The 23077-nt window shown below is 31.8% G+C and overlaps 3 protein-coding genes across 4 annotated transcripts; all 3 read left to right on the top strand.

Moving 5' to 3' along the window:
* On the top strand, positions 4773-11365 carry LOC18604068 (lipase 1). The gene is made up of 9 exons (XM_007036393.2): positions 4773-5063; positions 6072-6245; positions 7125-7521; positions 7630-7913; positions 8010-8078; positions 8160-8216; positions 9549-9601; positions 9689-9764; positions 10094-11365. Exons 1-9 carry the CDS (start codon positions 5023-5025, stop codon positions 11028-11030), a joined length of 2088 nt encoding a protein of 695 aa, XP_007036455.2. The 5' UTR covers positions 4773-5022; the 3' UTR covers positions 11031-11365.
* Positions 12420-14525, top strand: LOC18604067. 2 transcript variants are annotated; one of them, XR_001927200.1, is made up of 4 exons: positions 12420-12677; positions 12775-12869; positions 13607-13691; positions 14152-14525. XR_001927200.1 is itself a non-coding variant. In XM_018117970.1 (3 exons), the coding sequence occupies exons 1-2, from the start codon at positions 12570-12572 to the stop codon at positions 12856-12858; spliced, it is 192 nt and encodes a 63-aa protein (XP_017973459.1). In that variant the 5' UTR covers positions 12420-12569; the 3' UTR covers positions 12859-12869; positions 14152-14525. The 2 variants fall into 2 exon arrangements, 1 of the variants encoding a protein (XP_017973459.1); XM_018117970.1 differs by lacking the exon at positions 13607-13691.
* Positions 15279-22507, top strand: LOC18604066. The gene is made up of 12 exons (XM_018118534.1): positions 15279-15595; positions 15730-15827; positions 16077-16163; positions 16277-16442; positions 16796-17323; positions 18838-18980; positions 19065-19262; positions 19369-19459; positions 19548-19746; positions 21207-21326; positions 21410-21506; positions 22217-22507. The coding sequence occupies exons 1-12, from the start codon at positions 15389-15391 to the stop codon at positions 22230-22232; spliced, it is 1950 nt and encodes a 649-aa protein (XP_017974023.1). The 5' UTR covers positions 15279-15388; the 3' UTR covers positions 22233-22507.

Here is a 23077-nt window from a genome sequence, read left to right as displayed (position 1 = left end):
TTATAAATCATATGTCCATATTTCCAACACAAAGACATACTTAATAAGTATTAGATAATCAATTTTAGGAGTGAGCAAAACCAATTCAAATCAATTACTCACTCAAATTAAAAGCCTGTTTGACCTGATCTTTTTTTAACTTAAAAGCTATTATGAAGCTCTTATGAAAAATAATAGTTTTTAAAATTAAGTTAAAGTTGTTTGGTAAATTTTTTTTAATAAATTCTTTTTATAAGTTATAATTTTGGTTAAAATTATCGCAAATAGTATTTTTTTTTTGAGAGGATAATATTGTAATTATTTTAACAGATGAGGATATTTTTTAAACAAAAATAAAAATTCTCTTGCATTTTTAAAAGAGGAGAAGAAAAAGCTCCTCATATGAGCTTTTCTTGAAACTCTTTTTTTCAAAATTTTATTCTTTAAAAAAAAGTTACTTTTTTTTAAGAGCTTTTCAAAATTTTATGTTTAGCCTGACTTTTACTTTTAAGAGGTAGATAAGCTGAAAAAAAGTCAAGCCAAACAAGCACTAAATGTGATTTGGATAAAACGGTTCGATCTAATTGATTTGTTGAATCAATTAATTCAAAATGTTTGGTTTAATTGGTTTTCAGTTTTAAAATTTTTGGATCAATCCACCCAAAAAACTAAACTAATTTTTTATATAATTATATATATTAATATATATAATTTTTTTATATATTAAGAAGAATTGATAGTAAACTTAATTAATAATATATTTAAAATATATTAGAGTATTATACATACATATACAAATCATAATCATAGTAATTTAATATTAGTTATATATATTTATTTATTTATAAATCTGTATTTATATGAAATTACAAGTTATATATTTTAAATTATATAAGTTATATGTTAATATTATAATATATGATAGTAAATATCTTACATATTAATATGTTATAATTATTACACTTTAGTAATGTTTCGTAATATAAAATGTTGTGAATATATATATAATTGTATAAATATATTATATATACATATAATTAATTTATACATAAATATTACTATAATTTATAATAAACTTTATTTATAAGATTATACTTAATAACTTTATTAGTTATCACCTTTGATTTATAACATATTATTTATACAAACTTTGATATAAAATATTATAACATATAAATTATGTGATTAATTTCATATATAAATACATATGCATAATAAAGTCATATATTATGTATACATATATTTAATTTATAATTAAGCATTACTATAACTTATAATAGACTTTATTTATATGATTATATAAAACATTTTAACATATAATTTGTATCATTAATTATATATATATATAATGAAGTAATATATTATATATATTTAATTTATACATAAGCATTACTATAACTTATAATAAGCTTTATTCATATGATTGCACTTAATAAGTTTATTAGCTATCATCTTAGATTTTATAATACATTGTTTATAATTAATTATTATTTATATAAACTTTGATATAAAACATTGTAACATATAAGTTATATAATTAATTTCATATATATATAATTATAGATGAAGTTTATAAGTTTTAATATTATAATATATAAAAAATAAAATAAAATTTTGATCAATTGGTTCAAAATTGGACCAACCAAACTAATTTTATGTTTGGTCAGTTTGATCTTTTTTTATATTTGGTAGGTTTTTTAAAAATGATTGGTCCATTTGATCTTTAAATATGGTGAACCAAACCACCCAATCCACCTATTTGCTCACCCCTAACCAATCTCATATCTTATTAATGTGAAATTCATGATATTTTATCTTATCTTGTCATAATAAATGAGTTCTAAAACTTAACCATTTGACATAAAAAGAGTTGTCATTAATTTTTTTTGTTTAGGTATGATTGGCCACCTAATTGAATTTATTTTTCTAATGAGGTTTTAGGTTTGACTTAAGTTCATTAAAAAAATAGATTTCGATCTACGAAATTAATTAAGTTTAGAAGTACAATTATGTATAAGGAAGGGATTAGCACTCTCACGATGCTCGTTCGAAATGGTACCTAATTAATTATGTGTTTTCTTTTTAGCCTTAATAAATTAATTTATTTCCTTCAATTATTTCTCCAAGTCATTTTTATAAATAAAATATCTTTTAATATTGAAAATTCTTTCCAAATTCTCCAACCTTTTTGGTAAAATTTAAAAAGATTTTCTCATCTAAAAATTTAAAAAAGATTACCTCTTATAACGTTCTCAAAATTTCATCATCGAAGGACTTTCATTTATTTTATATTAAATATTTATTATAAAATTATATTTATAAAATCTAAAATATTTATTTATTTATATTCTTATTAATTATTTGTAAATAAACATTTTTAGTAAAAATATATGGAATTACCCCCCAACCCTTATAGTAAGGTCCCATAATTATTTTTACCTTGAAAATTTTAAGAAAAAGCCTTTTACAACTTTCTTTAAAAATTCCATTTAAAAGATTATTTTTAAATAATTATAAGTCTTTATTATTTTTATAATTTTATTCTACCAATAATGGTGATAAAAATTTCATTTTAACCAAATTATGGTCTAAAACAAAATTTTATTTTATTTATTTTTATTAATACCAAAAAAATGAACATAAATAAAGTAAGATGAAAGCTTCAGCCATACCTAGTAGATGGAACAAAAATTAAATAGAATTGGGCCTTGTCCAATGCAATCCACAATCAAGTAATTTAAAAACTCAAATATAACGAACTTGGATAATAAACTAACCAACCTAACAACCTAAGCAAGCCTAAATAAGTTAGCCCACAGCCAAGACCAACGCCTAAATATTTGAGTTTCCTTCCTCCCTCTCGGTTTTTTTTTCACCAAGTCATCATCGGCGGCCGCACTCTCGACCTCTGGCCGCCGTTTCTCAATGCCGGAATCTCATCGAAATTCACCCCCAAAACCCTTTCAAGCCAATCTATCATTTAATCGGACTCGTTTCTCTAAAACTTCTCTGAAATTCCTAGATCTAAATATAAAAAAATTCAAAACCGAAAAAAAATCAAAGAACACTTTTTTTGCTCACTTTTCTTTTGTATTTTTTTTTCTCTTTTTTTCTGTCTGTTTGTTGCTGTGTTTTATTGGGATTTTTATAAGTGTTTTCTTGGAATCTTGATTTAATTGTGAATATTTGATTTTATTTTTTTTCGTGAAAGGATTTTTTAATATAAAATCTGTCGATATGTGAGAGGATTTTAAGGATTCCATTGGTTTTTTTCCTTTTTTAATTAATTTTTTTTCTTTTAATTTTCTTGGCCTTTTTTTGTTGTTTTTTTGTCAAATTTTTTAATTTTGATTTGCTTTTCTTTTTTTTATTTTGGTTGATCTTTATTTATGTGTTTTTACCTTACTTTTATTATTTGTGGGCTCACCAACTCAATACCATTTCTTTATTGAATTTTGATCCATTTAGTTTATGAACTCATTTAAATTATAAAACCATCATTCTTAAGGCACAAAAATCAATCAAAATAAAATTAAAAAATATACTAAAAATAAAATAAATTAAGTCCCGAACAAATATAGTGTCTACATATCTAATTGTGCAACGTTTCATTACATTAATTTTTTTATTTATAAAAAAGATAGACTCTTACCCTAATGTAGATCTATTTTGATTTTTGTATCTTTTATGAATTTTATATTAATAAAACTTAAAGTTTATTATGATATTTTAAATTTTAAAAATAAAAATAAAAATTAAATAAATCTATAAATCACAAATACATATTTTTAATTTAAAAATATATCTAATAAATAATAAAAAATTTATATTTATATGTTTAAATTTTATTTATTTTTTAGTGACGTGAGATTAATTAAAGTTACACGTAACAAGTATGATGAAAATTTTTATTCGTTGTTTATTCTTGTTTTATAATTTTATGTACATTAGTCGACGGAGTTGACGTGTACACTTTTTTATAATAAACACATTTTGTGGCTCTTCCACGTCGAGACACCGCATTTTTTTCGTGTCCAAAGGCATGCCATCCTAAAACTGGTCCCCTGCCATGGTTGTCCCCGTGCAGCACCAAAAGTAATTAGTGGGACCAAACATTATCCATTATCCAATAAAAAATCCCCTATCGCATCTCGGGCTGCCCACCTTAAATTCATCAACGGTCCCGATTCACTTCACCCACATCGTTGGCATCGGACGCACATGCACCGACCTTGTAAAATCCGCGTTTTGATCATATAAACTCGGTTTTATGGAAATTATTACAGAATTTTCTATGTTACTTAATTATAACACAAAATCATAATTAATGTTATAAAAATATTAATAAATTATAATTTTTTTATTAATTCAAATAAATTTTTTTTATTTTTAATCAAACAGATTTATAATTAAATGTTATTAATAAAAACATTACATGATCAAGTATTATTTTTTACTTTAATGTCAATATTACATGTCAAAAAAAGACAAAGTAACGGATCAACTAATGTCAATTAATAAAAATTTATTTAATTTAAAATAAAGATATATAAAAAATTTATTAAAAGTAATAAAAAAGATTTTTTTTAAAATTTTAAAAGTGTCAATATTTTATTAATTTTTTAAAATAAAATTTTATAATCATAATTAACTCGTGTCAAATTGTTTGTAATCATTCTCGCGAAACTGAGTTGGTGCGATCACACCCCACCAAACCAGCGACGCTAATTCGACCACCCAATCATATTTCTCCACGTGGAATCTTCCCTCCAACAATTTAAAAAATTGGAAAACAACTGAATAAAAAAACATGGCGTAATTGATATAACCGGCTTCCTTTGTACGGCAAGAATCGCCGTTGCAAAAACACTCCCCGATTTGTCGGATTCCTTTCCCCCTTTTAGATTTCCCTCAATCTCTCTCAGTTTCGCCGCTGTTTCAGAATTCTTCGCATTCTATTTTGATTTTCTTGTGGCTTTTTTTTTTATCGTTGCGGAAATCGAGAGATCGAAATTTACGTAAATTTGGAAAAACTAAAAATCGATGCAGCGACTCGTTGACAACGCCCTCGCTGTTACCAAAGAGTGAGTCATCTCTCTCTCTTTCTCTCTACGTATATTTATACGTATTCGTGTATGCATGTGTCGGATTGGTTTCCTGCATCAGCTTGTTGTTTTTACAATCATTTCTCTTTGCCTATGGATTTTTGGATTTTGAGGAGATTCGGGGAATTTTTGAGGGATTGTTCTTAAGATATTACTGGCTTTGTTTTTGGGAAAAGTTGGTGGGAGCTGTTTATTGGCTGAATCAAGTTAAAAAAAAAGGGAAGAAATAATTTATTTAGAATTTTTTTGGTATTATTTATATGAGAATTTTATCAAATTGAACCATTCAAGATTTTCCTTTCTTGGGGTTTTCCGTGCTGAATTTTTTACAGGGAAAAAATTTAAAAAAATTACCTTTTTTTTGGCCTGGTTGCCTCTAATTACCATATTGTGAAATGATTTATTTTTGTTTTAGAAGACAAAAAGAATTTGCTGAAATTGTTTAATTTCTTAATTTGTTTTAGAAGACAAAGAAACAGAACTCAGTTTAGAACTCTGAATGATTGACCATAGGAGAGGTTTCTTACTATTAAGAATATTTCATATTTTGTTAAGGAATTAGGGAAAGTTTGTCAAAAAATAGAGCTTTTTGGACATTAATCAATGGCGGAAAGTTAGCAGTCATTTTTATTTATTTATATAATCATTGCATTCGAGGCTTCCTTTTTGCAGCTTGGTTTCACTTAACATTTTGAACTGTATTAGGAGCAATTTTGTTCTGTTCTTCCCAATTTCAAATTGATTATTGCGTCTAAATATAATTAAATGACTTTAGCTTTCGTTAGAGTGTTATTGCATGCATTGTACAGCTACCTTTGAAAGTTGTGGTAATTTATCTGCTTTGCTTGTGCTGAATTCTTCATTCCCTTAAACTGCACTCAGATTTTTTTCCCCCTTTGGTAAGAGCTAGTAAGCAGTAATTAGTTTCCTAACTTTTGTCATAAGCTTACCAAACAAATAACCAATTTGCTTTTGCTTTTAGTGCAGGTCAGTGAAGACTTTCACGTATGAGTCTTTGAACAATATTGCAAGGCTGATAAATGGAGTGTCAGCACTTTTATTGACCATTCTTCCGGGAAAGGCAAATATTCTCGAAGGTGTTCAGGGATGGGAGCTTAGGCCAACATTTCGTGGACCTCGCTTTCCTCGCTGGATGGGAAAGTATGTTTTTTAATTTAGATGTGAGGAAAAATAAGTCTTTAAGAATCATGGACTAGGATTTTGTTTTGTATTTTCCACTTGTATGCTTAACAAATCTTTTGCAAGAGTGATTTGAATTATTAATGTTAACATTGAAGTTCATAGTTTGCTTCCTAGGTTTGACCTTGTCTTGCTTTCCCTCAATTACGGAGTGGACGACTAAAAGATTAAGCAGGAGAGATAAACCAGAGTTCTGATCATTTTTCTTGTCAAGATGTCCTGATGGAGAAGTTTAATGATGCTTGTTGACACTAGTGTGTTTTTGTATCATAGGTCCAATATACTTCCATAGAGCCTCTTCTAATTGGCTTCTTAAATGCCAAATAGGACCTTTTCTGGATATTAATTTTTAATCATTTTTTAAGAATATGATTATATTAAATGTTCTTGCTTATCAAAATTGCCTGCAACACATTTGATTGTATTGGCTGGTCATGAAGACAGATTTGTTACATAACTATGGAAGCTAAGTAGGAAGTGGTGTCAGCAGAAATTGCTTAGATTCCTTCTCTCTCACTTGAGATGCTCATCTGAAGAACGATGGGAGGGGAATTTTTGCCCTGCTTTCTTTCTTGAGTGGCCACTAAATAGTTTTCATTCACGTTTTTTTGTCTTTCTAAGTAATTTGTTGCTACTTTACAGTCCTATGTTCTCTTATGGACTGAATCTGGAATTGCTCCTTGCTTTTCTCAGTCCCACCTGTGGCCATACCCAAAAAAAAAAAAAAAACAAAAGAAGATGGATTTTCTTGAAATTATCATTCTTTAACAGCTTCTTTACTGTATTAAGTACTTGTAATACAATTAGTTGTTGACATTCCACTTTTCTTGTTGACTATAGTGGTGTTTCCTCATTCAACCAGTTCATCCATGAGCTTTCTGTGGATTCGGATACTTCAAGTATAGACTATTCTTCCGGAGAAGATGATCTTGATGGAGTATACCCTGCATCACCGTCATCTTATGGGTCAAGAATCTCCAGAACCAGCACTCGTATCAAGAATGATTGGCATTGGACAGACTGGATGGCATTCATATTTTCATGGATTTTATTACCTGCTAGGTTTCTGCTGGGGATACCATTTCTTCTTTTCCGTTTGTTAAATATATGGGGACCGAGGGCTTCTTCAGATCCAGGAAGCCCCCGTCCTAGGCATTTTCATTCCTTCAGGAAAGTGCACACCCCCAAGGACCATGTTGTCCACCGCACCACTGACAAGAGACGTGGAGTCATTGAGGTTTCTACAAGGACTTGCATCTGACTGCTTCTTGAAGTTTTCTGTTTTCATTGCCTTATTATTTTCCATTATTTTATTCCTTACTCAAAGTGATGCTATGTCAATCAGGATCTTCATCTAGCAATTGAGATTTTCATAGAAGCTATATTTGATATGTTTCACAAAGCTGCGCACTGTGTTCTCTCCCCATTTGAAGCTTTCAGCATATTTGTAAAATGGTTGTCATGTCCCAGTGTTGGTGTTAAAGATTTCAAAGATAATGTTATTAATGCTTCTGTTCCCACGGCTACTCTTGGTGATAATGATCCAGCTCCTAGAGAAAGGAATCTTACTCTTCACCATTCTCTTAACACTGATGCTCGGACATGTAAGGATGTCATAACAGAGCTTGGGTAAGTGCATTGCTATTCTCAAATTTTTCTTGCCCTTTTTACCCCTGAAAGTCTGCATATCTTCTGTTGGTTTCTTACCCCCTCTTCCTGTTTTAGGTACCCATATGAAGCTATTCATGTTATCACTGCTGATGGATATGTTCTTCTTTTAGAAAGAATACCAAGGTATAATTGTTAGTTTTCTTTTCAGATTGTAACTTTTTCTTGAATGTTATGGTTCTTGATACCTCTAGTCTGATATTGCAGACGTGATGCACGGAAGGCTGTCTATCTACAACATGGTATTTTGGATTCATCTATGGGGTGAGTAACAATCTGCAGTCTGCCTACCGTGCTGCTGTGATTTCTTTTATGGTTGCTCACGTTGTTGGTTACGTATTACATTGAGCTGCATGCCTGACCTTTTGTAAGGCAATTTTTGTATGGGTTTTGATATTTCAGTTATCATATGCCTATAACTTGTATTATATTGATAATGATATTTTTCCAACGAGCAAACTTCCAACAGTAGTTAATTAACAACTCTGAACTATAATGCTTAGTGTCAGTTAGCGTAATTAGACTGCTTTAGTGTGTGCTTTTGATGCAAACATTATCTTTATTTTGAAAATCTGGTTTTTGCACACATTATTATATTTAAAATTGTATGAACATGTTTGTTTTGGTTGTTTAATTAAATGGCCAACACATTGTTTAACAATATCAAGCCTTAGCGCCTAGTAAATGTGATTGGCTATGTGAACTTTTGCTTCATTCTCCTCTATCAAGAATGATATGAGTAGAGGACAAATTATTAATTCTGAAGATTTTTGGATAAGCTTATAGTGTGGCAGGCATAGTGAGCTCAATGAGCATAAAATTACCTTTTCCTTGAGGAAGACAAAATGCCACTCGATGATGCTGGTGAAAAACTTGCTTGAATCTGTAGGATAGTTGAAGCATGGCGAAGAGAATGACCATGATTCTCGTTGCAAAGTAAATTGCAATATGACTTACAGGCTTACAGCCATTGCTCATGCCTTAAGTTTGAAAATGAGGAAGATGCTCCATGAATTATGACTTTTGCTTTTCACATGTGAAATTTAAAAGGATAATGCAAGCATCAGTTCACAATAAGAAATATTATATTATTTTGTTAGAGATTAATTATATGCTATTGTTTCTTACATTTACTTTTTGGTCTAATGGTTTCTTTTTAGATAAAGATGTCCATAATTATTATACTATTTATGCATTGAAGGAATCATTTCAGTCAGCATACTGTGGATACCATCTAATAGATATTACCTATTGAGCTTTGGGGCATGTGATTTTGTCATCTTAGACTTAAATGAGATAGGAAGAAGATCCATGTACCTGTCTTAACTATTTTTAAATTAAAAAAATATAGATTTTGGGTTGGTGTTTGTCTGGAAGTATCACATCTATCAAAGACTTAAATATATGCATGTGACGCCTATGAACATGGATCCCTCTCCTTATGTTGTGTTAAGCACTCTTCTTCTTCTTGTTCTTCTTCTTGTATTATAGAAACCATATTATTTATTATTCCAACTAATTACCATATATTCCCTTTTCCCTTTTACTGAAACAGTTGACCTTGTTGTGTTCTTATGAGTTGATTCCTTTGTGCAGTTGGGTTTCTAATGGCATTGTTGGTTCTCCAGCTTTTGCAGCCTTTGATCAAGGTTTGTCTTATACTTTAGAGTATTTACATCATTCATAGCACATCATTGTGAAATTGCAGTGTAATGATGGTATTGCTTTAATTGCAGGCTATGATGTTTACCTGGGGAACTTTCGTGGTTTAGTCTCTAGAGAGCATGTGGACAAAAATATCTCGTCACGACAGTAAGTAAATATATGATTTCTCTGTCAATATCTTTGATTCATTGTTTCTCAAACACTGAATTTGGAAATTGAAGAATGAAGCATTTCAACATGATTTCTCCTCTTTTCTGCGTTTAATGTGGTCACTGGGTAGGAGCAGATATATTCTTTTAACAATTTTTTATCTATCTTTTACTGGTCACACTTGCCAACCACAAAAACTTGGAAGTCCTTTGCAAGAGACTAGAATCACTTCATCTTGTTGGTTTTCAAAATCTTTCTAGTTTGAAACACCACCCTTTCCCCTTCTTCAAGGAAAAAAAAAACTTAAAAGCACCATTTTGATTCAGATATTGGCGATACTCCATAAATGAGCATGGGACAGAGGATATTCCGGCTATGATAGAGAAGATTCATGAAGTCAAAACTGCTGAATTGAAAATTAGCCAACCTGATGAAGAAACAAATGATGAGCAGCCTTACAAACTTTGTGCAATCTCTCATAGCATGGGGGGAGCTGGTATGCTGATGTATGTTATAACACGCCGGATCGAAGAGAAGCCTCACAGGCTCTCAAGATTAGTTTTACTTTCACCTGCAGGCTTCCATGATGATTCTACTTTTGTGTTTACAATGATGGAGTATCTATTTCTTTTTTTGGCTCCTATTCTGCCACTTCTTGTGCCTGCCTTTTATATACCAACCAGATTCTTTCGTATGCTGTTGAACAAGTTGGCTAGGGACTTCCATAACTACCCTGCTGTTGGAGGACTGGTTCAAACCCTAATGAGTTATTTTGTCGGAGGAGATAGCTCAAATTGGATTGGGGTGTTGGGGTTACCTCATTATAACATGAATGACATGCCGGGGGTCTCATTTCGTGTGGCGCACCACCTTGCACAGATAAAACATACAGGAAAATTTAGAATGTACGATTATGGGAGTACATCAGCCAATATGGAGGTGTATGGATCTCCAGAGCCATTAGACTTGGGTGAGTATTATGGTCTTATTGATATTCCCGTTGATTTGGTGGCTGGTCGGAAGGACCAGGTAATCCGACCAAGAATGGTTAGAAAGCACTACAAGCTGATGAAGGGTTCTGGTGTAGATGTATCATACAGTGAATTTGAGTATGCTCACTTAGACTTCACATTTTCCCACCATGAAGAACTCTTAGCATATGTGATGTCACGCCTGCTGCTTGTGGAGCCTGCTCCAAAGCGCCAGTCTGGTCAGAAGGCTTTGAGGTTGAAAAGAAAGGACTGGCGAACTCTTAATTGCTGATGGGTACGAAACCATGCACTTCCATGTTTTCTTCTTTTGGATTTGGCATGTGTTGCTGTATTGATAGGTGCATGCTTGTTGTTGTATGTGAGTGAATAGATCAGTAATATTGTTTACATCATTGTAATTAATGATAGAGCCATTGTATACATGTCTTAGTAAGCTTCCCTTGCAAATTTTCTGAGGCAAGTCTATTGAAAATGAACTCAGAGAAAGTGGTGCTTAGTAGGAATCAATACGTTTGGCAAATAATGTTTGTTTGTAACATTTTACAGTAGATGATATCTTCAGGAAAAAGAATTTCCATAATCTTATACTACTTTTTCAGTTTTCTAGTCCTGTCAATTGTTCGATAATTTCCGGAATGCTATAGAAACTGGTTCTCTGCCATGCAATAGAGAAAGGTCTTGTATAAGATCCCTGGCTTGGCTCAAATGGTAACTGGCTCTTGATTTCAACGAAGGATGAAGATGACTTGAAGGTATCCCATTTCTTGATATGGAATGCTTTTATCTATGAGATATATATTGGTCATACAACATTTTATATTGTCTCCCTACATTCTTGTGAACCTGATCCTTGTTAGCTGAAATCATAAATGTCCACTTTCCCAAGCATGTATCCTATGTCAACTTGTTTGACTCTTTCCTTCTTAAAAAAAAAAAAGAAAGCCTCCTTAGCTATGGATAATTTTAATTCAGGGTAAATTACACTTGACTTTTGATACGTAGATTTATTAGTTTTGGAAATAAGTATTTCGTTTTAAAAGAATATTTTCATTAGACATATAAATTTTATTATTAGTTAATCGTTAATATTTTTGTTAATTTGATAATGCGAGAATATTTTTAAGATAATTTTACGTTTTATTAATTTTAAAAATTATGATTATATAAATTATAATTTTTTATTCTAATTTTAAAAAAAAAATGTATCGGCCACTAGCATTGACTAGTGCTTCTCATGCGAACTTAGGGAGACCGGTGTAAGGAAGCATAGTTGGTCTATCTAAGAGAAAGGATAAAAGTGGAAAATGGAAGAAAAACATTTAGATAAATTAATAAATTAAGGTATAATTATGACAAAAAATTAAGAGAATTAATGTATTTTACTGTTTAATTTATGTGGTATATCTTCATACTTGTATCACATGAACAGAAAATATTAATTGATATTAAATTTTGACAACTTATTACGGTTTAAGGATTTGTGTAGCTAAATTAAAAGAATAAAAACTATTTGGAAACAAATTAAAAGTTGAGAAATTTTGTGAATACAAAATTAATTATATTATTGGGACTTACTTGCATAAATTTGCATAGTTTAATCACTTTTTGGTTATTTAAGCCAAAAAGTTCTGAATTGTTACGATGGTTTTATGAGCTCAAGCGGTTGCGTAAAGCTAAAATCCACCAAAACGGTGTCGTTAGTGCATCGGAGAAAATCCAAAACCTTTTAAAACAAACGGGGTGCTGCTGCTGCTGCTGCATCCGGTTCCTCGATCGTAAAAACTGGAAAATTAAGAAGAGTGAGAGGAAAATGGCGATGAATTCGGTGAAATGGGGATATGTCCGTATCATCACCGGCACCATTCTCGGCGGCGTCCTCGGCTTCTACGTTATGCACCGCGTCGAAGTCAGCTACAAGGTCTATTTCTTTTTCGTTTGTTATTTTATTTATTTATTTGATTATAAAGGTAGTAAACTTTTGATATTTTTTTGTACTTTAAGTTCATTTTGAACAGGAAAAAATGAAGGAGAGATTGAGGCAATATGAAACTGAATTGAAGAAGAAAGAGAAGTTAAATGAGCTTGAAGATTCCATCTAGCTCTTTATACAGTTGAGCAAAACCTACTTCTTTCAATCTATTTTTCCTTTTTTATTTTTGAATAAAAAGTATATTTTTAGAACATAAGCAGGAGATACTTGGAGTCATGATCTTTGATTGATGGTAAAGTGACTGATTTTTTTTTAATTTAGTGTTGAATTAAATTGAAAATGGATTCTAATAGTATAAAATGATGCAACATTCCCACCATTTATCAGCTTTTTCATGGTTTCTTTTTTGTGTAATAATTTATCGGACTTTTTTTTTTAAATTGTTTATCAAATTTCTTGATTTTATGATAATTATTAAGTTGAGCTGAGATGAAAGAGCCAAAATGTTTTATTTAAGTTGTAGTAATAATAGTGTTCACAGTGCAAGCTTCATAATTGATTTCACAGAGCAAAAAAATGAATTAGGTAAGGATGATTAGGGATTAAGGTGTCCTGCTAAATCACGGGTGGTAGAAGATTTTTGTTAGTTGTGAGAATGTAATTGATAAGGAACAAAGTATAAAAATTAGATTAAGATTTGTTAAGGATGATTAGGGTTTAAGAAGAAATTTTCTCTACCCTTTTTGAGCATGCAAAATTGGTGGAAAAAGGTGAGAGAATTTGGGCATTATTCTGCTTGAACAGGACCGAAGAGGGAAAGAAAAGGATAAAAAGGAAACTGCATTTAGATTTCAGGGGAATAGAGAAGGATGAACATTTTTATTGTCACAAATTTGAAGTTCTGACCTTTTGTATAGTGAAGCAACAGGTGAGCAGTAATGCATGGAATTGGGTTAAGGCATTGGACATGAGCTGTTCTGGCGATAAGCAAACAAGAATTAGGCACGATTTTGCTGTTTACTCTTTTCCTTGGTCTGGCTTATTTTGAAACATATTCCCGTATTACGATGCAAAATCATGCTAGAAAGTTTGCTAATGTATAACACTGTGGGGGAAAGGAAATGATTGAAGATTCATTGACATTCTTGACCAATAGTTTTGACATCTGCATTCTTTTTAGCTTAGTTAAAACTTTCAGTACTATTTATTTTTTTCTTAAAGCTATGCTAATTATATTCTAGCAGGCATTTAGGACCATACCTGCTTTGACATGCTTTTACCTTGTGAATCGGACAGCTGCCAATTTTGCTTGCATATCTATATGTTCCAAATTGATTAAAAATGTGGTTGAACAATTGATTTATGTTGTAGAGCAAGTTACTTGTGTTGTGTTTCTTCTCCTTTTGTTCTTCAGTAGGCAGTTAGATTCATTAACTTTCTTGTCAATGTGGCTTGTTTGCAGGGACATGTCCATTGGTGGTTAATCCAGACAAAACTAATTTGTCGGAATGCTCTATCAATCTACCGTGCGAATTTTAACATGAAGATGAAAACTAGCATAACACTTTGATCTATTAAAGATGGTGGGATTGCAGAACTGATTTTCTTACATAAATGCTATGAAGTAGGGCTTTCTTTTTTGAATCAGAAAAGACGGGGTTTTAGGGTTTAGCGTTTAGAGTTTAGGATTAACTCAGTTGTTCATTTTGAATTTGAATACCTCTGCCAATCCCCTGCTGCTTGTGTCTTACTTCAATGATCATGCTCAACTGGATGTGGTTTGACATCTCAGCTCATCCTTATGGTTTGATATATCATCGGTATACGGATTTTATACATCTTGTAATCTTATTAAAAATATTTATTTTCAAAAACTTTTATATATTTACAAAATGATACTCTTTCAGTAAATGATAATTATATAAATATTATATATTTATCGATGTATCAATACAAACCTAATCAACAAATTATTTATGACATAATATTTAAAAAATTCTTGAATTGTTTTTAAAAATTTAAATAAATTTTGATTTTATTATCGTTTTCAATTAAGTTATAAATTTTGAATTCATATAATATTTAAATGATTAACAATTGATTAATAGTGGTTAGTAAAATAAGTAATTTATTAATTTATATTATATTATGTTGTCGTGATATGATGATATATTGTAATGAATGATAAAATATCATATTTATGTGGTATAATAATATAATCATTTAATATTTTTTGTTTCTCCTGTTAATGTTATGTTATTATTACATCAATATTATGTTTTGTGTAAATACAATTAATTATTAATTATCTAAATTTATTTGGTTTTAAATTAAAATATATGAATTTGATTAAATATAATAAAAAATAAATATTTATTTAAATTATAATAAATAAATTACATAAGTATTATATTTTATAAATTAAAAAAACAAGACAAGCAAAAAATTTGGCCTTTCCGAAAACAGGCCCGCTCGGCCTGTTCCCTCCACTTTTTTCTCCCTCTTCCCGCCAGAGCCGAAAGAATGATTACATTTCCATTTTCTTTTTCTCTAATCACTAAAAACCAAAAAAATATTGTAATTAAAACAAAAAGAATCAATTAAAAATAATTAAAAGAATCTCAACAATCTACAGTATTTTGATTTGTACTGCTTAAGGATCAAAGGCGATCTCTAATTTGGGTTGAAAAGTTTAAGCAATGGCTGTATCTCCTTCTTCATCCAAGAAGAAGAAGAAGCAGCAGAGCAGCAACAGCAAACCCAGAACCAAGACAGCTCGGACCACTGACTCAGGGTCCTCAACGCACCCACAACACAGTCCAAAGCGTCGCCGCAACAAATCTCCTGGAGTTCGACTCGTCCATGGCCGAATCTACGATTCTGAGAATGGCAAGACTTGTCACCAGGTACTTCTTTTTTTTAGCTTCAATGGGTTTCTCAATTTTCTTTTGGATTCGAAGTTTGTTGCTTTTCTTGGGAAAATTATGTGTATTCTTGTTTGAGGTTTGTTGTTGAAAATGTTGGAGCAAAATGATGGCAGTGTAGACAAAAAACAATGGATTTTGCAGCATCATGCAAGAGGAAGATTGAAGCCAAGCAATGTACCATCCATTTTTGTCACAAATGCCTCTTGAACAGGTCTTTTCTTCCCTTTCCCATTCTTCTTTTGTTTTTACTTTTTTTAACATTCCAAGACTTGCTGGATTTTAGTCTACATGAAAACCCATTGTCAAGATTCAAACCCAAAACCTTGAAAACTAGAATTTAAGTTCTAATCATCAGGGTGTTCCTTTAAGGACTTTTCATTCTATGGTTTCATTTTTCATTATCTTTTCCTTATCTTTGAAATCTGATTTGCTGATTCGTTTTTTTTCAAGTGACAATCAGATATGGAGAGAGGGCTGAGGAGGTGGCATTGTTAAATGATTGGACTTGTCCAAGATGTAGAGGAATTTGCAACTGTAGTTTCTGCATGTAAGTCTTTTGTTTCGGCAAATTGATGAATACCCAATTGAAAATGTTTTTGTTGTTTCAGCTGTATCATTGTTTTGTTTCTTGATCAAAATGGGGAATACTGAATCATGTAGGAAGAAGCGAGGTCACCAGCCTACTGGCAATCTTGTACATGCGGCAAAGGCAAATGGGTTTGCCTCGGTGTCAGATATGTTGCATCTTAAGAACTCTGAAAGTTCAGGTTCTCAAGAGACTACTGATGCTGCTGTCTCTTCCAAAAAGCGAAAAGCTGGAGATAAGGTTTGATTGGGAGTTTTCATCTATTTTATCGGTTCGAAGGCCTGCCATTAAAATCCTCGGGTATGCTTAGAGACTATTTGTTTTCTGAGAGAATGATCAACAATGAGGAATGTGAATTCTGTTGCAATCCTTGTTATATTTTTACAAGATAAGACAGTTGAACTTATTCTGGTGGTTCATAATGTCTGGCTGGGTGGAAGGTCCTGTTTTGTTGAGTCTTAAATGATGATAATAAGATAGAAAAAGTTTTACCTTTTTTGTTTACCTACATTTCCATGACAACTCCATAGAAATGGGTTGCTTTACTGGTTACAAACTTTATAAACTGAATGTTTATTGAACTTTTCTAACAGGAATCTGGAGTAAAAAAACCTTCCAAGAGCCAAAAGGGAAGCAGTTTTAAAGGGCCAAATGGTTCGACACAAGCCAATGATGAAAGGACTGCAACCAGAAATACCAAGTTGACAAGGTCAAGGAACAAGAATAGTAGTAAGGAAATTTCATCCGAAGGCAATTATGGTGATTTCTCAACCCAAAAGATTAATCCTAAAAAATATCAAATCTCCCAAGATTCGTACAAAGGAGAAGTGATTTGCAAAGGGAATGATGCTATCCAGCTAATTGACATGATGCTTCATAAAAAGTGTGACCATGGAGAAGATGAAGTGCTAAACAATGCAGATCCTGTAGCAAAGAACAAGCAAACTAGTAAGTCTCCAAATCGTAAGAAGAAAAATGTAAAAGTCAAAAGCAAAACTTCTGATGCTGAAATCCTACTGCCTCAAGGCATATCATTAAACTCTATAGCTGCTATTGACTTACCTGTTGAGGATATTGGCCATGCCTTGCAATTTCTAGAATTTTGCGAAGCTTTTGGAAAGGTAAACTTATTATCTGTTTGATGTAGTATAAATCCTAACAGAGTAAAAAATGATCTTTTTTAGTTCTATATGCTCACTTGATTATTTGTTTGAGTTATCGCTGGAATTCAGAAATTGACCCTTTTCTTATTTTTGCACAAAGTTGTTAAATCGAGAAACGCATCGTGTATTTGAAATTTTATTTTCTAGTATCGAGTCTTATCGCAAGATATGATAGAAAATTTTAAAATTAATTATAAATAATATTTATACATATAAAATGAAGAAAAATTGAAAAATATTATATTTTTTAACAGAATTGAAGATTATAGGACGTAAATTAAAAAGATTATTTTTTTTAAATTAAAAAGATTATTGTTTTAATTTAAACTTTCAACATTTTCCTTAATAATATAGATTTTTAAACAAAATATACATTTTTTCATATTAATTTATTAATTAAAAATTAAAAAACATTTATCATGTTAAAATTAAAAGGGAATTCGATTTTATTAGTATTTTTTTGGTTTAAAATCTAAAGATTGAAACTCATAAAATATAAATTTTCATGCTTCAACTCAAAAAAAATAAAAAATTAAAATTTTTAATAATTAATTAGAATTAAGCTTATAAAAAGTGTATCAATTGTATTGATACACCTCTGTATCATAAGATACATATCGTGTATCGTACAATACACTTTCAACACTTGATCAAATGCGATGTAGTTATAGACACGTAACGTTTTCTATTAGTATCATATGATATGTATTGCGTATTGATCAAATGCTATACAGTTATAGACATGTAACGTTTTCTATTAGTATCGTATGATATGTATCGCGTATTGTATGATAATGATAATTACGGTTCTGCATACTCACAATTTATTTAAATGCACCCAAGTGTTTTCTTGTGTGCTTGAGTTAACTTTTCTAAACCTTATAAAGAACTCAAATGCTTCTTACAAGGTGCTGTTTGATAACTTCGGAAATTTTCAATGATTTATTTTCTTCAGTGCGTTTGTTTAATGCATTTAGTTGAGATTGTTTTTGAATTTTTTTATCAGCGTTGAGTGCATTACCTCTATATATTAATTAAAAAGTCTTCAAAGTTATATATACCATGTCTATAAAACAATGTCTCTTTTGTAAAAATCTACTCAAAATCTATTTAGTATTTAGTTTTTGACTGCATATTAAACAATTAAACAATTTTAGTTTATTAAACGATACCTATAATGTCTTAAAAATTCTGTGCAGTTAATTTTTAGTTTATCAAACAATACCTAAAATGTCTTACATATTTTGTTCTGTTAATTTTTATTCTATTTTTGACTAAATTATGGAAAAAAAATAACAATGAGGCAATTGTTCATTGTTATTGATTTCTAACTATTAAAGTATGTAAAAGACCTAATGCACATGTGTGCTATGTCTTTTGTTTCATCTATGCAAACCAGAGATCTTACTTGTAGATAAAATTTATGTCGGCTTATTTCTGAGGGTTTTATTTATTTATTGGTTGATGTTTAGGTACTCAATATGAGGAAAGGACAGTCTCAACTGTTGCTTAGAGAGTTAGTTACTGGAAAAAGTAAACGTAGACATTCCCATTCTTCAATTGTGCAGTTTCATATCCAACTGCTTTCCGTGATGCTAAAGGATTCAGTAAAAGAGTATGCATGTTTAACTAGATTCTTCTAAAAGTACAGTTCCTTCTTTCAGCTGGTATTGATCATCTGAACTTAATCTTTGTGCAGGTATCCTTTGCTAAATCAGAATTTAAGTGAAAATTCATGGTTGCAAGTTCTTAGAGAATACGTCAGTGATTCTCGATATTCCTTAAAGCAGCAACTGTTGGATTGTTTAGATTTGTGTGGTGATGGATATGAGCGATTAGATTCCTCTAAAAAACTTAGACTCTTAAACTTTCTCTGTGATGAAGCTCTTGGCACCACGTAAGTGACAAAGTGCTGCAATTAATTCTGCTCATGTTCATGTTTCTCTTTCTTATCAGATTCTTATGGAAATGTATGAATAAAATATCATACTTCTTCCCTTCAGAGATTTTAGGAGCTGGATTGACGAAGAATACTCAAAATTTGTTGAAAAGGAAAAGAAAGCTAAAGAAGAACTTCTTGCTCGAAGAGAGAAGGTAATATCATCAATTTGGCAACTGCCATCCAACAAAGGTTAGTGTAAATGTTATGTCTCAGCTAATTTGATCATAATTCTTTGCATAGGAGAGAAATCTGGAAAAAGAGATGAAGCGGAAGCTGCAGGATGAGATAGCCAAAGCTATTCTCATGAAAAATGGTGCTCCTCTGACAATTTCGGAGAATGAGGACCTTGTTTCAAAAATAAAGTTAGAAGTGGCTCAAACTCTTGAAGTAGCCCATACTCTTGCAAGTGCATTGGAAATGTCGGAAATGGTGCTTGAGGGTATGTTCTGTGTACTTGTTGCAATTTTCATAAGCACTCTAGACTTTTGTATTTGCTTGTCAAAACAGTTTTCCTTGAAGACATGAAAAGAACTAATTATCCAGAAAGAGCAGACTCATTTCCTCTCTGTCCAGTCTCAGCCTGTAAGAATTCTACAGCATAGTAGGCAGAAGCTTGTTGTGTTCTTAATGCTTAAGGATCAGAGAAATTTCCAAAGGAAATTCTTGCATTCCAGTCTTTCCCAAAACATGCAACATCAAAACGAACAGTGGTCAACAGCATCCTTTTGGATTTGAGGGCTGGATGACTGAAATGCCCATTCAAAAAAGAGAAATCCAGGAAACCTAGCCACTCTAAACCTGGGCCACATAACATGATAACACCCATTGTATTGTAGATGAAGAGATAACATGCTTGGGATCTCCATATAGTAAACAGCATAACTGACTATTCAAAAGTGTACGCTCTACAACTTACTAATCTAGCATATCAGCATAGTCCTAGAAAAGGTAAATATTAAAAATAAAAGCCCATGTTGGTGACATATGGAACTGCTTGGCAAAGGTTGCAGGAGCAAGCAAGATCCCATTGATCATGGACGGACTGATTGTACATCAAAGAATATTTTCTCACTTGTAGATTACTAGAAGTGGCTTTCATGTTTGGAAGAGGCCCATAAATTACACTCCACTGGTGAATTTAAAACTGAGCCATATAAGGCATACTCTAGTCATTTGGGCACCATGACTTTCATATGTATGTTAGATTATTTCTTTTGAAATATACCATATTTTTTTGCACCTTCTTTACCATAAATATGGTTTCTTGATAGCAGTTCTAGGGTTGCTATTCTCTATTTGAATATTATGAGGATGCTTAGCCGTTTGCAGTACCCTATGCTCATAAAAATTGCTATGGATCATGATGCCTTTGAAACCAATAGAAGCCTGAAAGAGTGTCTATTTATCCTCTTTAAAATAATAGTTCAGTTTTTTGCTTAAGCATGTAAAGAATCCCTTCATTTCCTACTATAATGTTGCAAAGTTCTATGCTTTACAGGTGTTTGTCAAGCCATACTTGTCTTAGCATGCGTTTAGTCTGTGCTCACTTGCTCTCAACTCAAATGTCCCAATTGACATTAACTTGAACTTCTCACTAATGCTATTTTCAATTCTTTGGGATCTCAGAAAGGAAACTTCTAAGATAAATGTGTGGAATGAGAATATTAGTTTGGCCTATTGATGATACTGTTCTCACACTACCTTTGGAGAAATTTGGTTAAAGGGGCAAATCGTATTTCAACACCATTAAAATTGATCATAACACCAATAATTATCTTTACCATACAATTTCAGCATTACCTCCATGCTTCTTGTTACATTGCCTTTAATAGTTGCACAAATGAATCCCAATGGACTTAATTCAGCTGATGTATTTTACTTTGCAATTAATGCTGAAAGATGACTGGCGATCAGATGCTGTTAGATCTGAGCCAATATTTTGGGATGGCCGTGGTCATAAATTTCAAAAGTTCTGGAGATTGAGAGGCTACTCTGGTGAAACAGATATTCTGCTTCAAGGTTTGTCTTTTAATTATCCAAAATTTGAGTTTCTTCAGCTTATCAACCGAACTGCCATTTCATTTGTTTCCCTAATTGTGCAGATATTGAGGGGAGAGATTTAGTTACAGCTAAAGAAAAATGGTACACCTACAGCACTGAACAGAAAGCTATAGTTGATAAATATATTTCATCTTTCAGGTATCAAAAAGGAAGATTTTATTTTCCCCCCTCTTTTGGCAAATTTGTCTTTTAGACTTGATCATGGAAAGTTGGCGGATTAAGTGGTAGTTGGAACTGGCAGTTAGTAGGCTATATATGGAGTGTGCAGAAGATCATTTATAACTAAATAAATCAGCAGCCAGATTGATTTCCATTTATCCTTATTTTATTTTTTTGCCTCTAGCTGCTGCAGTTATAGGGAGACAAAACATGTATTTAGCTTATGATAAAACTGCTGTGCATATTTCATGGGGAGAATCGCATCTTATGCCATTGTTAGGATATGTTATGGTAACTAGAACGGACTAGAACCCCAGCCCTGCAGGAAGTCCACCCCCTAAGGCTGGGTGGGCTAACCACCTGTCCAAGCCCCAGGTTCAGTGTTAACAGTTTTCTAGCTGATGGTAAATAGTGTTATTTAGATTTCACTTGAAAGTTAAGTTGGCAGAGAGGGAGATTTGAACCAAGTATCTCCTTAACTAAGCAGCTATAAATGGGGATATTTTATATCTTGGTTAGTAACAATTTTCCTATTCTCCTTGATGTTCTTTCATCAACCCATGTTCTTGGACATGAAGCTATTCTTGATTGGTTAAGAAGATGCTTCTCTTTGTTGATTGCTGCATAAGGGATTTCAATTTTCAAGCATTCTGTCAAACTATAATCTACTCTTTGTTCTTTGTTTGCAGGATGCAAAGGAAATGAGCAAGCAATATGCCTCGTATAATTTCAAGACATATTATAGTTAGTGCATAGTATCAATCTATAACTCCAAACTCTTTAGGAGGGCAAATCTTTTTGTACACCAATGTTGAGGAGGTAATTATGCCTTCTTTCTTTTTCTTTTTTATTTTGTGGGCAAGCTTTAGGCTCTTGTCCACTTACATGGTGTCCTCTGATGACCATGTCTGTATGAAACTTATTTCTTCAGTGTATGCCACTCAAAATACTTAAAATAGATTGTTATGGTCTCCCAATTATTTTCCTTGTTTGGATGTCCAAGGAAATTGATTAGTTACCGACTGAGCTGTAGCTACTCGCTAGGCAGTCCTCTGGAGGGCTTGAAACACCTCTTATCTGCAAATGGATAAGAGAAGGAAAGGGATAAATGCATACATAACAGTCTCTAGGTGACCACAAACGAAGGAAAATCTTAAAATGGAGGTATGGGTATGCTGATGACTTACCCAAAATTGCTTGTAAACAAAGAATGCAGGTAAAAAGGGGAAGCAATGAGATTGAATAGATGGTCCGGACCATGAATTTGACCCACAAAGGAAATGGGATGGTAATGGCTATGGAAAATATGCTGTGGCGGCAAAGACGATGCCGATTCGCTCAAGAACTTTTCCAACCAGAAGTGAAGAGAAGGCAAGTAGGATGGCAATGGAAAACAAGTAAAATGCAGGAAGAATGGAGCCGATGCCAAACAAAAGCCAACCATTAATATTTTTATTAACCGATCATTGGCTCGAATAATCAAGCGATTGAGCAGTGCTCCGATGACCTGACACCTTAAACGGGTTATTATCCGGCCTGATTTTGATAAA

This window comes from Theobroma cacao, chromosome 3 (genome assembly GCF_000208745.1).
Source record: "Theobroma cacao cultivar B97-61/B2 chromosome 3, Criollo_cocoa_genome_V2, whole genome shotgun sequence".
NCBI lineage: Eukaryota > Viridiplantae > Streptophyta > Magnoliopsida > Malvales > Malvaceae > Theobroma > Theobroma cacao.
The sequence above is the reverse complement of the archived record's forward strand: the minus strand, read 5'-3'. Positions and strand labels throughout refer to the sequence as shown.